At 45.3% G+C, this 17,639-nt stretch overlaps 2 protein-coding genes across 4 annotated transcripts in view; one reads left to right on the top strand and one right to left on the bottom strand.

Moving 5' to 3' along the window:
* Cops7b (COP9 signalosome subunit 7B) overlaps positions 1 to 5,122 on the bottom strand; it is a 24,562-nt gene extending 19,440 nt beyond the window's left edge. The window contains exons 1-2 of one of the 3 annotated variants that reach the window (XM_005395391.2): positions 4,922 to 5,122; positions 324 to 394 (exon numbers count right to left, since the gene is read on the bottom strand). The gene's annotated coding sequence lies outside the window, so the exon portion shown is untranslated. The other 2 variants (XM_013519955.1, XM_005395389.2) reach the window with 2 other exon arrangements.
* A 357-nt stretch (positions 5,123 to 5,479) lies between these two features.
* The window catches only part of Pde6d (phosphodiesterase 6D, cGMP-specific, rod, delta), a 32,536-nt gene continuing 20,376 nt past the window's right edge, over positions 5,480 to 17,639 (top strand). Inside the window, exon 1 of the mRNA XM_005395388.2 lies at positions 5,480 to 5,736. Within this exon, the coding sequence (XP_005395445.1) occupies positions 5,687 to 5,736 (50 nt within the window). The 5' untranslated portion in view covers positions 5,480 to 5,686. The remainder of the gene's footprint in view (positions 5,737 to 17,639) is intronic.

Raw genomic sequence — 17,639 nt, forward strand, 5'->3', positions numbered from 1 at the left:
GGGGGCGGGGCGGCGGGGCGGCGGGCTCTCCCGGCTGCTGGCACGAAGCCGGAGGTCCGGCTGAGACTGGCCCATCGGCCCCCCGCTAGACACGCCCTCTCGCGGGCCCCTACCTGTCCGCGCCGCCTCTCCGTCCTTTCAGTCGCTGGCTCGGCCTTCCAGCGCCTGTCCCCAGGTTGTCAAGCGTCCATGATCGGCCCGGCGTCCGGCGCTTTTCTGTCTCCGCCGACCCGTCGCCCTAGCGGCTCCCCCGGAAGCCTCCTGTCGCTGCACTCGAGTTCCGCCCACACAAGGTTCCCCGCACCCCGCTCCATGCCACCTACCTCGCGTGGGGCGCGGGCGGGAGAGGAGGATCGCGGCCTGGCTGCAGTCCGGGAGCGGGGCGGAAAGGAGCCTGAGGACGGCAGCATGGTTTGAGGACACTGGGGGCTCAAACCTTCGCTGTCGCGCGCACCATCCCGCGCAGAAACCTACCCCTCTGATTGTGCTTGATCCCTCAGGCACACTTAAAAAATCACTATTGAGCGTCTGTTGAGCATTTTTCCATGTGGCAGATGTGTACAAATATTATCTCACTGAATTCTCCTAATAGGATGGCCTGTGATATGCTCATCGTTCAGGTGAGCTAAGCAAGCCTAAAAATCCTAAACCTCAACCCTTACCTCTAATCCAAGCTCACTTTGTAATCCTGGCTATCTGAAGTCAAGGCCCATGTTCTTAACCTCTATTAAGGAAAAAAAAATTTTTTTTTTGACTATGTAGCCCAGGCTGGCCTTGAGCTAGCAGTGATGCATCTGCCTCAGCTTCCCCAGTGCTGGGATTACAGGTGTGTGCCACTAGGCCCGGCTATCAGAAAATGGTTTTAAAGTAAACTGGAGATGGGTTGGGCAAACATTTGGTTCTGTCAGCAAAATGAGAGGAGATCCATGGTACGGCATTTGATTGCTACCAACTCCACTGGGAAGATAATTAATACTACATAATTGAACACTTAAACCGTTTCCTGTAGAGTATAAACCACAGAAAAGAGCCCTATTCACCTATTGTGCATTAGGGTGCAGAAATCAGGACAGATGGTAAGGAGCCCAGCACCAGCCTCTTATTTATTCAAACATATTCTTTAGTACCTATATATTCTAGAAGCTTATATGAAGATACAATAAGGTTTTTGCCCTAAGAAGACCTCTGGATGTTAAGTGCTATGAGAGAAATATAATATTACTCCAGAAGCACAGAAGGGAATACCTTGGGAATGAACACACAGCCATTTTTCAGACAAAAAGTGGAAGGGCATAGTGACCACAATCACAAAGTCAGCACGGCACAGCACACACTGATGCAGAAAAGGAACCCCACTTGTCTGGAACCAGGGCTCAGGGGTGAGAGATGAAGGGTGTGGAGCCAAGGAAAACCTAAACACAGCAGTTTCCACCTGGGGTCTCCACCTTGGAGAGCGCACAGCCCTGGAGAAGGCATCTAGCAAAGCTCTCCTGACTTTGGACTGTGGCCTGGGGAGAAATTATTTACACCTGAATTTAATCTGAAAAAAATGAGCAAGCAAATCACAAAGTGCATAAGTCAACTAACAAGTTTAAAAAAAAAAACAAAAAAAACTATCTTATCAGGCATAGTGGCTAATGCCTGTTATCCCAGCATTCAGGAGGCTGAGGAAGGAGGATGGCCAGGAGTTTGAGGCCAGCCTGAACTGCATAGCAAAACCCTGTCTCAAAACAACAACAACAACAACAACAACAACAACAACAAAAACCAAACAAACAAACTAAGGGCCCCCAGGAGGTATTCAGGCCTTTTAAACTGGGAAGAGGTCTGACTGCCCTTTCAGAATGACCACAGTAGGATCACAGAGGATGGACTGGGTGTGGAGAGACCCAGATGGAGAGAGGAAAACCCCGGAGGTGATGACTCGTTGCACATGAGACTTCAATCTTGAACAGAGGAAGCGGTGGCCGCTGGAGACGAAAAAGAGGAGACATCGCTGGAGACATTTCGATGATGGAACCTGTGGGGCTCGCTGAGGAGCTGGGTGCAGGGAGGAGGGAGGACACACAGATCATGGCTCCCAAGACTGGGGCTGTCTGAGGGGAGTATTCACAGCGCAGGGGAGGCAGAGCAGCAGTTCTGAGGGTGGCAGCGAGACAACTGGGCCCCATTTGTATTCAGGAGTATTACGGCAATGCCTCTGCTTTGTCCAGAATCCTGGCCTGACCTCCTGGCTCCCTTCCCAGTGCGCTGCCCCAGGCTTGATCTCTCTTCGTGTTCACAATGCTTTTCTCTCATGCTTGTCTGTAAAAATCACACTAACTCAACAGCCATAGATGTCCTTTCTTTTTTTTTTTTTTTTTTTTTTGAGACAGGGTCTTGTATGTAATTCAGGCCAGCTTTAAGCTCATTATGTAGCCCAGGCTGGCCTTGAACTTGAAGTAATCCTCCTGCCTCAGCTTCCCAAGTGCCTGGGATTATAAGGCGTGTACCACTTCACCCAGCAAGATTTCTTTTTTTTTTTCCCCTGTACCAGGAATGAAAGTCATGACCTCACACTTGCCAGGCAGGCGCTGTGCCGCTGAGCTATATCCCCGCCCCAAGATTTCTTATATTCAATTTAGAGTGTATCACAGAAGAAGATGTTAAACTATTACCCTACATTGAAATTAAGAATTTCTGTTTCAAAAGACACCAGTAAGAAAGTGAAAAGACAAGCCACAGCCTTGGGAAAGACATTTGAAAGAATGTCTGACAAGGAGACAAGTGTAAATATATCTGACAAGGAATTCTGCATCCAGACTGTAACAGAACTATCCATCAATACGAAAACAGCCCAGTCTTTAAAAGTGAGCAAAAGACACCTATCAGGCACCTCTCTAAAGAGGGCATTCAAATTGGCAGTAAGCATATGAAAAGGTGTTGAACATCTGAAAAATGTGAATACCACAATGAAATACCACATTTATCCCAAATGGCTACAAATTTAAAAACTGACAACAAACACCCCGCGTTGATGAGCATAGGAGGGGACTAGATTCCAGTGAAGGCATGCACTGTACAGTCACTTTGGCAAACTGGCACCATCTACTGTTACTGGTCATACACATACTGTAGAAGCCAGCAACTGTCTAGAAGTGTGTGTGCATGTCCACAAAAAGAATCAAACACGGAGGCCCATGTGAGAATGAAACCTTAGCCAGGTGTGACAGGGAACGTTTTTCATCCCAGCACTCTTGGAGGCTGACGCAGGAGGATCACAAATTCAAGCTTAGCCTGCGAAACTTAATGACCATGAGACCCTGTCTCAAAATAAAAGCTAAAAAAGGGCTGGGGATGTAGCTCAGTGTAAAGCCCTTCCGCTCAATCCTCAGTACCACCAAATACTATTACTCATAATAATAATCATGCAGCTTTGTTAATAATAGGAAAAAACTCTAACTGCCCACCAACAGTACACCAGATAAAACTGTGGTGTACACGTACAATGGGATGCTACTAAATAACTGAAACCAAAGGGCTACAACATCGACAAATCCACAAAAACAGTGATGAAGTAGAAAAGCCAAACATGTGCTATACAAACTGTATGACTACATTTAAGTGAAATTTAAGTATGAACAAAACTGACCTAACAGCAATAAAGTCAGAATAACAGTTATCTTGAGATGTGGGATGCCGTACTGACTGAGAAAGGGCATAACAAGCACCGGAAATGTTCTCTCTCTTGATCTGCTGGTGACTCACAGGGGTGTATATATGTATGGGAAATTGCCCCTTCCTGCATGGATGTTATACCTCATTAACAAAAACATTTAAGGATAAAAATGTTTTAATGTAGAAAACAACCTTACCTATCCTTCAAGTTCAAATGCCACTTCCTCCTGAACGTTTTGTATGATGTCTCTCCATGAGTTAGGTGTGGTAGCTTACACCTATAGTCCCAGCATTCAGGAGGCTACGGCAGGAGGATCACCATGAGCTCCAGGCAAGTCTGGGCTACACAATGAGTTAAAGGCCAGCCTGAACTACATAATGGGACCCTGTCTCAAAATAAATAAATAGATATCTCAATCAGGGCCACTGTGGCATTCTGATGTCATTTCTTTTATGTCACTTATCATACTGCACCTTGAATCTCAATGGAGTCTCATTTCCCTAAATAAATAGTTACCTTCCTAATGAGAGTAACTGTATCTTTCACCTTCTACCCACTCAGTCCCTGAGAAATAACAGAAGCCAAAAACATGTTTGTTGAAATATGTACAAGAAAAATTGGGTGGGTGCCCAGGTAGGTGAAAAGAGAGACAGAAAGAGGATACAAGAACACTCCAAGGATTTACACCAATTTTACCTATTTCTTGAAATCACATTAAATGTCACCTTGAGTGACAAAGAACAAGTTCAAACACCACGTCCTACATAGACTAAGGATAAACAAATACCACACTTCCTCACCTGCAAGAAAACCACCAGCTAAATGCTCATCCAACCTTTGGTTTTAACGTTGGATGAGGAAACTGCTCATCAAGGGCAGTGACAATCACATTGTCATGCTGCTAAAAATATCACCTCCTAGTGTGGAGCCCAGACTGCGCCGGCCGACTCAGGGCCGAATTCTAACCCTGCCCCAACTTGCTGTGATCTCTAAGCAATCTCTTCGCCCCTCTGGGTCTCAGTTTCCTCATACGTAAAAACAACAGGGACAGGATTAGCAGATTCTTTCAAGTCCCTTCCTGTATTGCTATTCTGAGTATACAATCAATAGCTTAGCCAGTCGGAAGCAGGAACACACCAGAAACCCCTGCAAAACACTTACAAGGCGCCCCAGACCGACAAACAGCAGGATTTTAGGAAGTCATTTCGTTCTACTAGCTTTCACGGTTTAGTCAATGTTTCTGTCTGTTGTTTGCAGCCTTACCGTGATTTGCAAGAGACTTCTGAGTTCCATGTAAACAAAAGTTAATTCTCTGTGGGCTGTCATCTCTTCTTGAGGATGAAGAGAGTCTTTCCGCCCGATTCCAAACCTCCGTATCGGGAAGCCGCAGAACCCGCCGGCTGGGTTCTGAATTTGCGCACACGGCGCGGCACACTGGGGTCTAAGTTAGAGGACCGGGGCGCTGGGCATGCTGGGATGTGTAGTCCTCGGCCTCGGGGCGGTGTGCTGAAATGTGTGCTTCCTAGCGCACCCTCGGAATGCTGGGAAATGTAGTCTCCGCTACTTCGCGCAGTGCAACCTGCCATGCTCCCAGACGGCTAGTGTGCCCAGCGAGGAGCAGGCCCCTCGAGCCTCTTCAGGTATTAAGCTAACCCTCCGCTGGGGCAAACTCTAAGCAACAACAAGGAATGACAATTTTGTCCCATGGGACTTCTCAGGGACGGCCTTTCCCATTGACGCTCGTCGTCCCCCTGCGAAGCCGCTGAGCGTTTCTATTGGCTTCTCGGGATGTCAATTGCTGAGCCGGACTTTCCATTGGCTTCGGGGCGGGCACTCCGAGGCTAGAGGGAAGCAGAAGGGATCAGGAGCGGGAGCTGAGGGGAGGGAGAGGCCGGTCCGGGTCTGGCCGCTGCCGCTGCTAACCTGAGATCTCCAGACCCGGCTGCGGCTCGGCCCGCGGCTCCTGGGCACCATCCGAGAGGCTCCGCCGGCCAGCGTGGGAGAGTCGCGGGCGGCGGCCGCCGCATCATGTCAGCCAAGGACGAGCGGGCCAGGGAGATCCTGAGAGGCTTCAAACTGTATCCGCCCGGGAGCGGGGCGGGGCCGGGAGCGGGGGCTCGGGAGGCTGCGGTAGTGAGGAGCCGACCGGGGCAGGGGTGCCCGGGGGCACCGAGCCTAGGGCGGCTCGGGGCGCGGGACCCGGAGGAGCAGCGCGGGGGCGCCCGGCGGGAGGATGGGACTGGGGCGCGGGCAGCCCCGGGGAGGCGGACGAGCACGGGACCCGGCTGTGGGGCTCTCCGGGGTCGGGAGCGCGGATCCCCGAGGCCAGCAGGGTTCGGGGGTCCGGCGGAGACCTGCGGGTTGGGGCTCAGCCAGGCTGAGGGGCGCGGCGGGCCGGCCTCGAAGCCTCGAAGGTGGCTGGGTGGGAAACCCGCCTGGAAAGTACTCGAGCAAGTGACCTTGTGCGGGACACATGCACACGCTGCGCTAAACTTTGTCGCCCCCCCGCCAATCCTGCCTGTGTCCACAATTTCTCATCCTCACTTGTGGCATCTTCCAGGGCCGAAGTAGTAGGAGGAGGTGAGGAAAGACCTGGTTTAACTCTGTCGGCCTTTAGAAGACATTGGATGGTCGCTGCTTCCCCCCCGCCACCCTTAGGGTGCTTTGCAGTTACATGAGGACTGTGGATGCTTGTGGGATGCTTGAGGTCCTCTGGGTTTGCACAGACCTCCAGCGAGGGTATCCGTGTCCTGGGGCGTGGGGCGCTGGTATGTGGTTCACGCAGTGCTAGGGTGGAGCTGTCCAGCAATTATTTGCATGGAGGACCTGGTTAATAGGATATGGAAAGCATTGCCTCAGGCCTGGTGTGGTGCTACTTTTGCAACCACAAGGAGGCTTTGTGTTTTAAAGGAATGTGTGTTAGTCACTCTCCTAAGATCTAAAGGAACCAGGCGTGGTGCTTCACACCTATGATCCCAACTTTCTGGGAGGCTGAGGCAGGAGGATGGCAAATTCAAGCCCAGCCTGGGCAGTTTAGTGAGACCTTTTCTCCGAAAATAAATAAATAGGGCTGGGGATGTAGCTCAGTGCAAAGGTCCTGGGTTCAATCCCCAGTACCATAAAAAAATAATATAAACAAAAAGTGTAATCTTATGCATCCTGATGTTACATTCTCCAGCTGACCTTAATCTCTTCTTACACCCCATCTCCACAGTGCAAAACAGTCTTAGATTCCTCTCTCTGGGAGATGTAGTCATCCCTTTAGGGCTCCCCACTGGAGGCCTAGTGAAGCCCTGTGCTCTGAGCTGCTCATTATGTTTCCACAATGCCCATTTCACCCTACCAATCTTAATTGCTTCATCGTAGTCAGAAACCCTAGTAAGTTTTAGAACACAATGCAGAAAAGTCCAGGAAGTTTTGGATATAATTTTTTCTTTTTTTGGAGACAAGGTCTGACTGTGTAGACTAGGCAGGCTTTGAACTCACAGTGATACTCTTGCCTCAGCTTCCCCAAGTGCTGAGATTACAGGCGTGAACCACCATGCCCAACAACAAGACGTGTTTTGAACAAATGGCTTCTGAATACAGAAAAGGAAAGTTTGTGCTTCTCATCCTCAGTCTTGGTTCTTGAACCTGTTGAGAAAGAAGCTAAGGAACTAATATGGAAAACAGCAGCAAACAGACCTGTGTGGCCACTGGCTGGGAAGGTGAATTAACCAGTTCAATGATGATGTTTGTGCACCAGGAAACAGACTTTCAGGAAAGCTTGTCCTGAGCTGACTGAATCCTGAAGCACAAGAGAAGACACCACATAAAAGTTAGCGCAGGAGGGAGAGGGCAGGAGATGGAGCTCGGGGTAGAGCCCTTGCGGTACCAGGTCCTGGCTTCCATTCTCACCACTACAGACAAATAAGGAAGTTAGAGGCAAGTGTGGTGGCACATGCCTGTAATCCCAGCACTCTGGGAGGCTGAGGCAAGAGGATCAAGTTCAAGCCATTCTGAGCAACTGAGGAACTTGGTGAGACCCTGTCTGAAAGTAAGAACTAAAAAAGGCTGGGCGTGTAGCTCAATGCAAAGGCCTCAATCCCCAGTACTGAAAAAGAGGAGGTAAGCAGAAACTGTAGGATTTGACACTGTATTCATGAAAAAGAAAGTGTTGTTGACAAACTACCTGATTACTTTCTACTTTTTCTGCATAAGTGGTTTTTGTGAACTTTCTTCCAGAGTGCGTTTCTGTAAGAATAGTCTCTTCATTTGTTTTTCCAAAGTACCTTTTTGTTGTCATTTTGTTTTCTGAGACAAGGTCTCACTAAGTAGTCCAGGCTGGTCTCGGACTCACTAAGTAACCCAGACAGGCCTGGAGCTTGTGATGATCTCCTGCCTCAGCCTCCCAAAAGGTAGAATTACAGGCCTGCGCCACCATGCCCAGCTCTCTTTATTTATTACTACAAAAGCCACCGTTTCATTCCTCTACCAAGTGTTGACAATTCAATTTCCAAATTTTGCAAATGGGGACAACAAGTGGCCTCTCTTTGATCTGTTTCCCACTCCCTCACTCCCAGAGAGCTGGTTTAGAATAGTAGTTAAGAGCTTTACCCACCAGGCATGGTGGTACCACCACTATAATCTCAACACTCAGGAGGCTGAGGCAGGAAGATCAAATTCAGAGCCAGCCTGGGCATGGAGTGGGTTCAAGGCCAGCCTGAACTACATGTTGAGACTTGCTTTAAAAAAAAAAAGCTTCGCTGGACTGAGCAGCTACTCCCTGCATTGGAATTCTCTCTGTACACTCCTATTGTATGTCCCCGAGCCATGCCATAATTTCCTCAATTGCCTTGTGTGTAAAATGGGATAATAACAGTACCTGTGTCTTGGGGCTGTCTTGAGAGTAAATGAGTGGGTATCTAAGCATTTAGGGAAGCATCTGCTGCATCGCCAGCGTTGTTGTCATTAGAGAGGTTGCAAGTCTCTCATTTGTGTTTCATTTTCATATTCATCCACTTCCATGAGTTGCTTAATTTTATTTTTGCCTGTGTCACTAGTAAATTATTTATTTTTCTTATTACTCACTGGGTGTTCTTTATATATTTTCCTGTCAATCCTTTGCCTGTTACGCACATAGCAAATACTCACTCTGAGTGTATTGTCTCTCTTTTTCACTGAACAGAATTTTAAATTAGTATTTCAGATTTATCAATATTTTCCATTTGGCTTCTGCATCTTGTGTCTTGTTGAAGAAGATGTTCCTTTGTCGGGACTAATTAAGTATGCTGTTTTCGTCTCTTTCCAATGTTTAGCTTTTAATTCACCCGGAATGCGTTTATACGTATGGTGTGTGGTGGAAAGTGTTTCTGCTGTTTGAATAGCCCATTGTCCCGGTGCTGATTACTAGAGAGTTCATCCTTTCCCCACTGCTTTGAAATACCATCTTTGTTACATACAAGATTTCCTTAAGACACGGGTCTAGTTTGGGGGTTTCTGTTTCATTGGTTTATTAGTCTCTTCTTATGTCTGTACACATTTGGTTTAATTATTAGAGTTTTACAGTGTAATTAGTGCAGTTTACAACAGGACTGGTACGTCACAGAGTATGTGCATTTAAAGTCATAGTGTAAGTTTCTATAAATATTGATATCACTTTTATTCACGTAGAATCTTGCCCATACATCCCTAGTGGATACTTAATAAGTATGAATAACAAACTGCATAAGTAGGGGCTGGGGATGTGCCTCAGTGGTAGAGCTCTTGCCTTGCATGCACAAGGCTCTGGGTTCAATCCCCAGCACCACATATATAAAAAACAAAACAACAACAACAAAAATAATAATAATAAATAAATTTAAATTTAAAATTTAAATTGTATAGGTAGCAAATCTCAGTAGTCTGAGAGAGTACGATAATCCTCCTGCCTCAGCCTCCCAAGGGCTAGGATTACAGGGGTGTTCCACCGTGCCCGGCACTTACAGTACTCTTTCTTTTTTATTTTTGGAGACAGTGTCACTAGGCAGTTCAGGCTGGCCTGAAGCTCACTTTGTAGCCCAGGCTGGCCTAGAACTTGCAATGATCCTCCTGCCTCAGCCTCCCCAGTGCTGGGATTATAGGCATGAGTACTCTTGTACTAGATCTCTTGATGGTCTATAACATACTGATTTGCCTATTTGAATTGCCTTTTCATCAGTATAAATATATAACTTATTAAATTAATATCAAGAAAGTGATTGACAAGCTGTCATAGGAAAGAATTATACTTTTATGATTTCATTATCTTTAATCCATCCAGAATTTACTTGGCAGAAGGTGTGCAGTAGTGATTCAGCTTTTTCCAGAGCTTAGTTCATCCCCCTACCCTTACCCCTTTTCTTTCTTGCTGTCTGTTTTTTTTTCTCTTCCTTTGTTAGTAGTGGACCTTCGGGGCAGACGCAGAGTTTCTTGCTTGGTAGGCAAGCATTCTATGGCTAACCCACAACCCAAGCCCTTGTTTACTTACTTATATTCCAGGAATTGGTTAATATCCACAATAGAAATGGCTGCCTAGTGATCAAACAATAAATGAGGAGATGTTCAACCTTACTAAAACAATAGGCTAACCCCTTATTCTAAATTAATTGACAAAACGTAAAAAATTGATACTATTCAGTGTCAGCAAATTTGGAGGGAAAGAGGCACTCTCATTTGCCCTGTGTATGTGTGTGTGTGTGTGCACGCGTGCCTGCGCGCTCCCTTTATAGGGAATAAACTGTAGAAGAGCACAAGGCGTGGTGGTCAGGGGCGCAGACTCTAGGTTCAGACCTGCTGTCTCCACCTCGTGACTGTTAACTGCTGTTGTTATTCATTCTATGAATGTTATGAATAATAATAACCTCAATGTTGATGACTGTAAAGCCGCTTTTTTGGGATAGAACCAAAGCCTTCATGGTCCTAACTATATTTTCTTACTGAGAAACTGTAGCACTTCTGTTTGCTTCTAAAGAAATGATTGTGTGCCTGTGTTTATCTTAGTATCTAGTAACTGATGTGTACTTGTGTTTATCTTATGATCTAGGAACAGCTAGATTTACAGCAGGTTAGCAAAAACCCCATTTGGCTCAGAAGGTTCCTGAAAGCACCTTCCACTTGTCTTGCTTTTTCTCTCCCATGGTTTGGTCTTGGGACCCCAGTATCCAGTTTCTCATAGCTCCTTGGTCTTTGACTTTACTTCTAGTCAAAAATAGTTGGCTTTGTAGGGCAGAGATGTAGCTCAGTAGCCGAGCACTTGCCTGGTGCCCATGAGGCTCTGAGTTCAATTCCCAGGACCACCACACACACACACACACACACACACACACACACACACACACTAACACACTCACACACACACAAACACACACCTATTACATGCTTGGCTTTACATCTGTTGTTCGCTTAGATTCTCTTTTCCTGTTGCATTTCACTTAAATACCAATGTTACCTACTACAATTGTCGTGGTCAGATATTAGAAATGAACTTGAGGTTTATGATTTCCTAAAACACAGTTTTTAGGAAACAAGTTCCTGGAGAGCGGCTTAAACATCTCGCCTGGGGCCCAGACTGCCTTGGCATGGAGCCCGTGTAGACTGTGACTGGCTTGTTTTCCTGAAAAAGGGGCTCTGACAAGCTGTTGTTGTTGTCCTGAATATATTCAGTGACTATAATGTGCTATTGATTGTATTACAGTACTTAAGATTCTTACACAGCATTAATGCTTTTGCATTCTGGGGAAGAATGTAGAGTATAATTAGACATATACAGTCTTCTTCAGACCGTCTAAATTTCTTTCTAGGGTTTTGTGTATGCTTTATACTGATAATAACTTCTGGAAGAATGAGGCAGAAGGCACCAAGACCAGAAAATCCCAGCTGTCCCATCACCATATTTGATAGGAGGCTCACGGTGATTCTGAGGCTTGCAGCCCTAGGATACTGGACTTGACCTCACTTTTGTTCCACAGGCCTCACTTGTCAGTATGCTGTGTCCACAAACCCCCATTTTAAGGCAAGATTTGCTTTCTGAATGGGTACACCTCAGTGTTAAGATTATAGGAAGGAATTATATAGGTCCTCTTGCCTGGCAGCCTGACCATTCTCACTATTACTTTTTTTTTTTTTTGGTAGTGGGAATTGAACTCAGGACCTTGTACTTGCCAGGCAGTCTCACTATTACTTAAGTGCTTAAATCTCAAATTGTCAAGATATCAAGACCAGCATTCTTTTTGCTCTTGGCCTGATAATTTGAAGCTGGAGGGAAAGGTGAATACATTTTCTTACAGTCTGGTATCCATAAAGATATCAGGAAACTGGACTGAGGACCACCCTGTTTATGGCAAAGAAGGCAGTAGTCTCCTGTAGTAGCACACATAGCAGCTTTAGTCTGTAGTGCTATCTTCAGGGCATAGCAGGGTGGGTCACAGGAGGTGCACTCAAACCGTGCCATCCCCCCAATAATTAGGAACCTGAGGGGCTTTAACCTAAAAATGAAAGCTGAAAACTGTTCTTAAGCCAAGCATAGTGGCACACACCTATAATCCCAGCACTCAGGAGGCTGAGGCAGGAGGATTGCCCTGAGTTTGAGGCCATCCTGGGCTACGTAGTGAGTTCAAGATCAGCCTAAACTGCATAGTGAGACCTTGTCTCTCTCAAAAAAAACTGTTCTAGGCCAGGTGTAGTGGTGCACGCCTGTAATCTCAGCACACAGGCAGGATTGATGTGAGTTCCAGGCCAGCCTGGACTGCATAGTGAAAGGCAGTCTCAAAAAGACCAAAAGAAGAAAAAGCTATATAAATAAATACATTATATATATATATATATGGCAGCACAAGAAGAAAAGGGTTGCCTAATAATAGCTGATATTACTATAGTGTTTTTCAGTTTCTCAAAGCACCTTGATCTGCTGCCTTATCATAACAATCCTAGTGTCATCACCTTATAGATAGGGAATTGAAGATCAATAGGGTCATCACTCAAATAAGGGCTGAACCTTAATTTAAACTTTGTTTTTTGTCTTTTTGCAAAGTCCACATTTTCTAACTGGGTGCGATAGGGCACACCTGACATCCCAGAACTCAGGAGGTTGAGGCAGGAGGATTGCCATGAGTTCGAGGCCAGCCTGAATTACATATCAAGACCCTGTCTCAAAAATCAAAACAACAAAAGTCCACATTTTCTGTAGTATCTAATGCTTTCCTGGAGAATTTATTTTTGTTGCTCTATTATTGGTTGTGAGTTTAAAATTTTTCCACAGTGTTTAATAAATCACAGGGGTTTTTTTAGTTATATTTATTTTTCACTTGAAAATTACTCTCTTCCATTGTAGTTCTATCTCTTATATTCTTTTTAGTTTTTCCTCAACTCTCAGATACATGTGGCAGGGTTTAACACCTAGGATAAGGAAAATTTCCCCCCCTAGTGCTAGGAATTGAACCCAGGACAGACAAACACTCCACCAGTAAGCACTGTCCTCAGCCCCAGGAAGAATGTTTTATCAGAGTTACCTGAAAAAAAGATAGAATCTTTCCAGAAAGTATTTCAGCAACAGATGAATGTATTCTTGTTTTTATATTTTTCCATCTTAAACACAGTCCTTTGTAGTCAAAAGATGGCCATTAAAAGGCGTCTAATTGGCACCTTTGATCAAACACAGGCGGTCTCACAGCCTGAGAAGCACAAGGCTGCGACCGTGCAGCTCTGTCCGGTGGAGGAAGCCACAGTGTGCCCCATGGGCAGTGGTCTTCAGATGAGCAGTTCGGATCGTCCCTTCGCATGAAAAGGACGGAGACAGTCTCAGCGAGCCCTCTGGCCCTGAGCACAGAAAGCAAGGGCTCCGCTTGGTGTTTGGCACACACAGGGCTGCCTTGGGAACAGCTGAAGTTACTCCAGGTTCATTCTGGATCATTGTCTTTAAACTGCTGTGAAAAGTATCGGGTGAAAGTACATTGTGGTAAGTTTTGGAACTAACTCAAGGGTTCCTCTTACAGAGTAGTATATGCGTTTAAGGTTGGTTTGAAAGGTTCCTTTAAATATTTATGGACAGAGATAAGAAGCTACCAAAATATGTGTTTCCTTTTCTGTAATTCCCTGATGGAAAATGTGAGCGGGCAGATTGTAGTGCAGCCATAACTGCAGCATGTGTGCCACTGCCGCCTGGACTGCAGTGCTGTGTGGAAGGTGTGATTCTTGGCCAGGTCATGCCAGGTGAAAGATTAAGGAGAAGGAACTAAATCTGAACATCTGAGCACTTTCACGGTTAAGGAGTGAGAAGTGTAGCCGGGTATGGTAGCACACTCCTGTAATTCCAGCACTTGGGGAGGCTGAGGCGGGAGAATCACCAGGATTTAAAAGCCAGCTTGGGCTACATAGTGAGTTCAAGGTTAGTCTGAGCTATATAGTGAAACCCTGTCTCAAAAAAACAAAAACCAAAAAAGAAGAAGAAGAAGAAGAAGAAAGTAAGAAATTAACTGTAAGCCTTCATTGCTTCTGAGCCATCTTTTGTGCAGATGGGTCTGGTCTCTCTGTGTAGTTCAGGCTGGCCTTGAACTCACAGCGGCGCTCCTGCCTCGGCCCAGCCTAGAAGTGTCATTGAGTAGGTGCTGAGTAGTTTTAACTTGAAATGAATAGTTGAATGTTCAGATCCTGGAGAATAACAGAGGAGGGAAAGACGAGTGAGGAGAGTGTTCAGGAGTGAGTTGGAGCTCAGAGCAAGAAAAAATGACGACCAAAAACAAGCCCTGGGACGTTTTATTCACACAGTGAATATATCACAGTCTACCGACAGCCTCGTCTTAGAGATCACCAGTGACCCTTCAAAAAATACTGGATATTTGAGGAAACAAATTAACTGTCTTTGTAGAGAACCAAAAGTAGATAATAAATGAGGAAATAAAGTTAGCAAAAATAGATTACTCTTCAAGAACTCCGAGAGATTACTGGAGTAGCTTAAATGAGTAAAACAGTTTTATACTAAATACGTATTGGAAATCACTTTCAAAGCTGCCAGGTTCTGCAAGTCACTTATCTGTAAAACAAGGATAAAGCCTGGTCCATCTGACTTCTAGAAATCTGAATAAAATAATATATGCCAACTCAGTTTAAAAAACACTTCTTCAAATGCATTACACTTGCCATGGCTTTGTTGGAATCTTTTTTTTTTTTTTTCTGTCTTTCTTTTATAGTTCAGGATTGTTCGCTATTTTGCAAATTTGTCGGTTTCATATTTCATGGAAGTGAAAAAGCCAGCAACTTGATAATTCTTTTTAATACTATCTTCTCCACCCCAACAATTCTCCGAAGTAACTGGCATTGGAGTGACAACAGAAAAAACTCCTAGATCAGTGGTGGCAAACCTACGGCACACGTACCACAGCCAGTATCATTGAAAACTCTAAAAGGTTTGCCATCACTGCCCTAGATAACTGTAGTACTTAAGTCGCTTCAAACAAAGTCATGTTTGGCTTTGCTTTTATTGTTTGTTTGTTTGTTTGTTTGTTTTTTCCGGTACCGGGAATCGAACTCTCAATCTTGCGCTTGCCAGGCAGGCACTGTGCCGCTGAGCTAAATCGCCAACCCCTGCTTTTATTGTTTTAAAGGGATATAATTTTAAGAAGATTTCTCTGAATATGATAGCATTTTTCCTTTTGTTTGGTTGGTTTGGTTCGGTTTTTTGAGTTTAGCTTTTTGGTATTTTGGCCTCACTCTGTAGTTAAGCTGGCCTCGAATTCAGCTGACCTCTAACTCATGTCAGTCTTCCTGCCTCAGCCTCGGAAATGCTGAGATTACAGGAACACACCACCATACCTGGCCTAAGCATATTTTAAAACTAGGTGAAGTTCAGGAATCTCTGAATGTAGATTTTGATAGGCTTTAAAGCAATATCCCAATACTTGTCAGTAACATGAAAGAAACTGTGGCCTTTTCAGGGACAGGCTGGTGGGAAAGGATCTGCGGTTATCTCTTCATCAATCAGGAGGCTGGGAAGCAAATAAAAGTGCAAAAGGGGTCTTTCAGAATCCCTTTGGATATGACTTTTTGATCTTGCTTCAGCCCAGTTTGAGGCACATAGCTGCACTGTTGGTAGAAAAACGGACCTACTAGCAAAAACGAGGTTTGTTTCGTTGTCAGACTTGTTAGTGCGAAGACTGCATTGTGTTTCAGATGCTGGTGTTGCCCTCGTTACTGAAGTTCTTGCCTTCGCAGTTTCCCAGGCCAGTTTGGATTTCAGTTGTCCCCACTGTGAGCACAGTCACTTGGCCAGCGCTGGGGTAGTATCTCACAGCCAAGGCACCAGCAACTGCAGAGCTGCTGGGTGAGTTCCAGGACGACCAAAGCCTGGCTCCTGAGGGGTCCACGCATAACTTCTCACCTGTGTCCCACAAATGTGAGCTGTGCTGGGGAATTATTGGGTGCGAAGACATGTTTCAGTGTCCATGAATTAGAATCAGTTCTCAAGAATGTTCTCAAAAACATCCTGCCCTGCATAACCAATCCTAAGGCAGAGGAGGCATGCAGGCGGGCCGTTTAAGAATGAATGAAAGGGGGCTGGGGATTTAGCTCAGCGGCAAAGCGCCTACCTGGCAAACGCAAGGTCGTGAGTTCGGTTCCCGGTACCGGAGAAAAACCAAAAAAAAAAAAAAAAAAAAGAATGAATGAAGGTTTCCTTTGATACATTTTGATGCTCAGAGGTAAAAGAAATCCTCTGCTTGGTGGAGGGACAATAGGACAAAAAGAATGAATAAAGATAATAGAAAGTAAAGAGGTAGGTCCTCCTTAGATGGGAAGGGGATCAAGAAATGGAAGGACCAGCAGGGCACGGTGGTGCACACCTGTCATCCAGCATACAGGAGGCTGAGACAGGAAGATCACCACAGGTTCCAGTCCAGCCTGAGCTACATAGCAAGACCCTGTGTCAAAAAAAAGGAAAAGAGACGGAGGGGATAAAAACAAGGAATTGACCATGATGAGGAGGAGGCCAAGGAGAGAAAACAAAGAGACTGAGAAAAAGCAGCTGCTTTTGCTGCACCACTAAGAGAAACAGATCCCAGGTCTGATTCCCGGGGCTCCAAGAAGAACTCGACAACTGCATTCATCTGCTACCACTGTTAAAAGCCAGGCCACCTCAAGAGGAACTGCCCTAAGAGGCCCCATGGGCCATGCCCTGGATGCAAAGGAGACCACTGGAGATTGGTCTGCCCTCTGAGGTGGAGGCCCCAGAGCTCAGACCCATGCTACCAGTTACTCCAACAGGAATGAGAGGGCTTGGGGCATGGTCTGCCTTCTCCCTCTGGCCAGACGGTCATCTCCGTCGAGGAGTCCTGGGTAATCATGACTATGGAGAAACAAGAAAACAGCCTGTTGCTAGTCACAGGTGCAAGTCTCTCGGTCCTTCTTTTCAATCCTGGCCTTCCTTCCAGCCATCATACCTCAGTGAAAGGAGTCACTGGTGAGGAGGTAATATGCTATTTTTGACAACCCTTAGGCTGTAACTACTTATTAGATCCTTCTTGCATATCTCTGTCTTCCTGAGAAACCGCTTTGAAGATACCACCACGTATTACAGCAGCCATTGATATTTTCCTACTAATCTATCCATAACTGTGTTAAGTTTGTAATGTTCCTATCCTATTTCATAATGTATGTTTATTATTATGTGTTTCCTACAACAACCATTGAGAATAGTTAATGATTTTTCAATAGGTCACTCATGTATAGCTCTATTTATTTTCTTTAGAAGCCACTTTGAAGATACCAAAGTATAGCACAACAACTCTTGATAATCTCCTACCTCTTTTGTCTGTAACTCACTATTATTTGTCTATTTGTTTTCCTGAGAAACTATTTTGTAGATAATAATACATAAAACGATAACCATTGATAATTTCCTACCATTTTGTCTGTAATTTGCTAAGTCCCCCCTATTATTATGTTATCCTTCTTTTATTCTTCAAAATAAAAAAAAAAAAAAAAAAAGGAATTG

The sequence above is a fragment of the Chinchilla lanigera genome, unplaced genomic scaffold (assembly GCF_000276665.1).
Source record: "Chinchilla lanigera isolate Chin_1 unplaced genomic scaffold, ChiLan1.0 scaffold00052, whole genome shotgun sequence".
Classification (NCBI taxonomy): domain Eukaryota; kingdom Metazoa; phylum Chordata; class Mammalia; order Rodentia; family Chinchillidae; genus Chinchilla; species Chinchilla lanigera.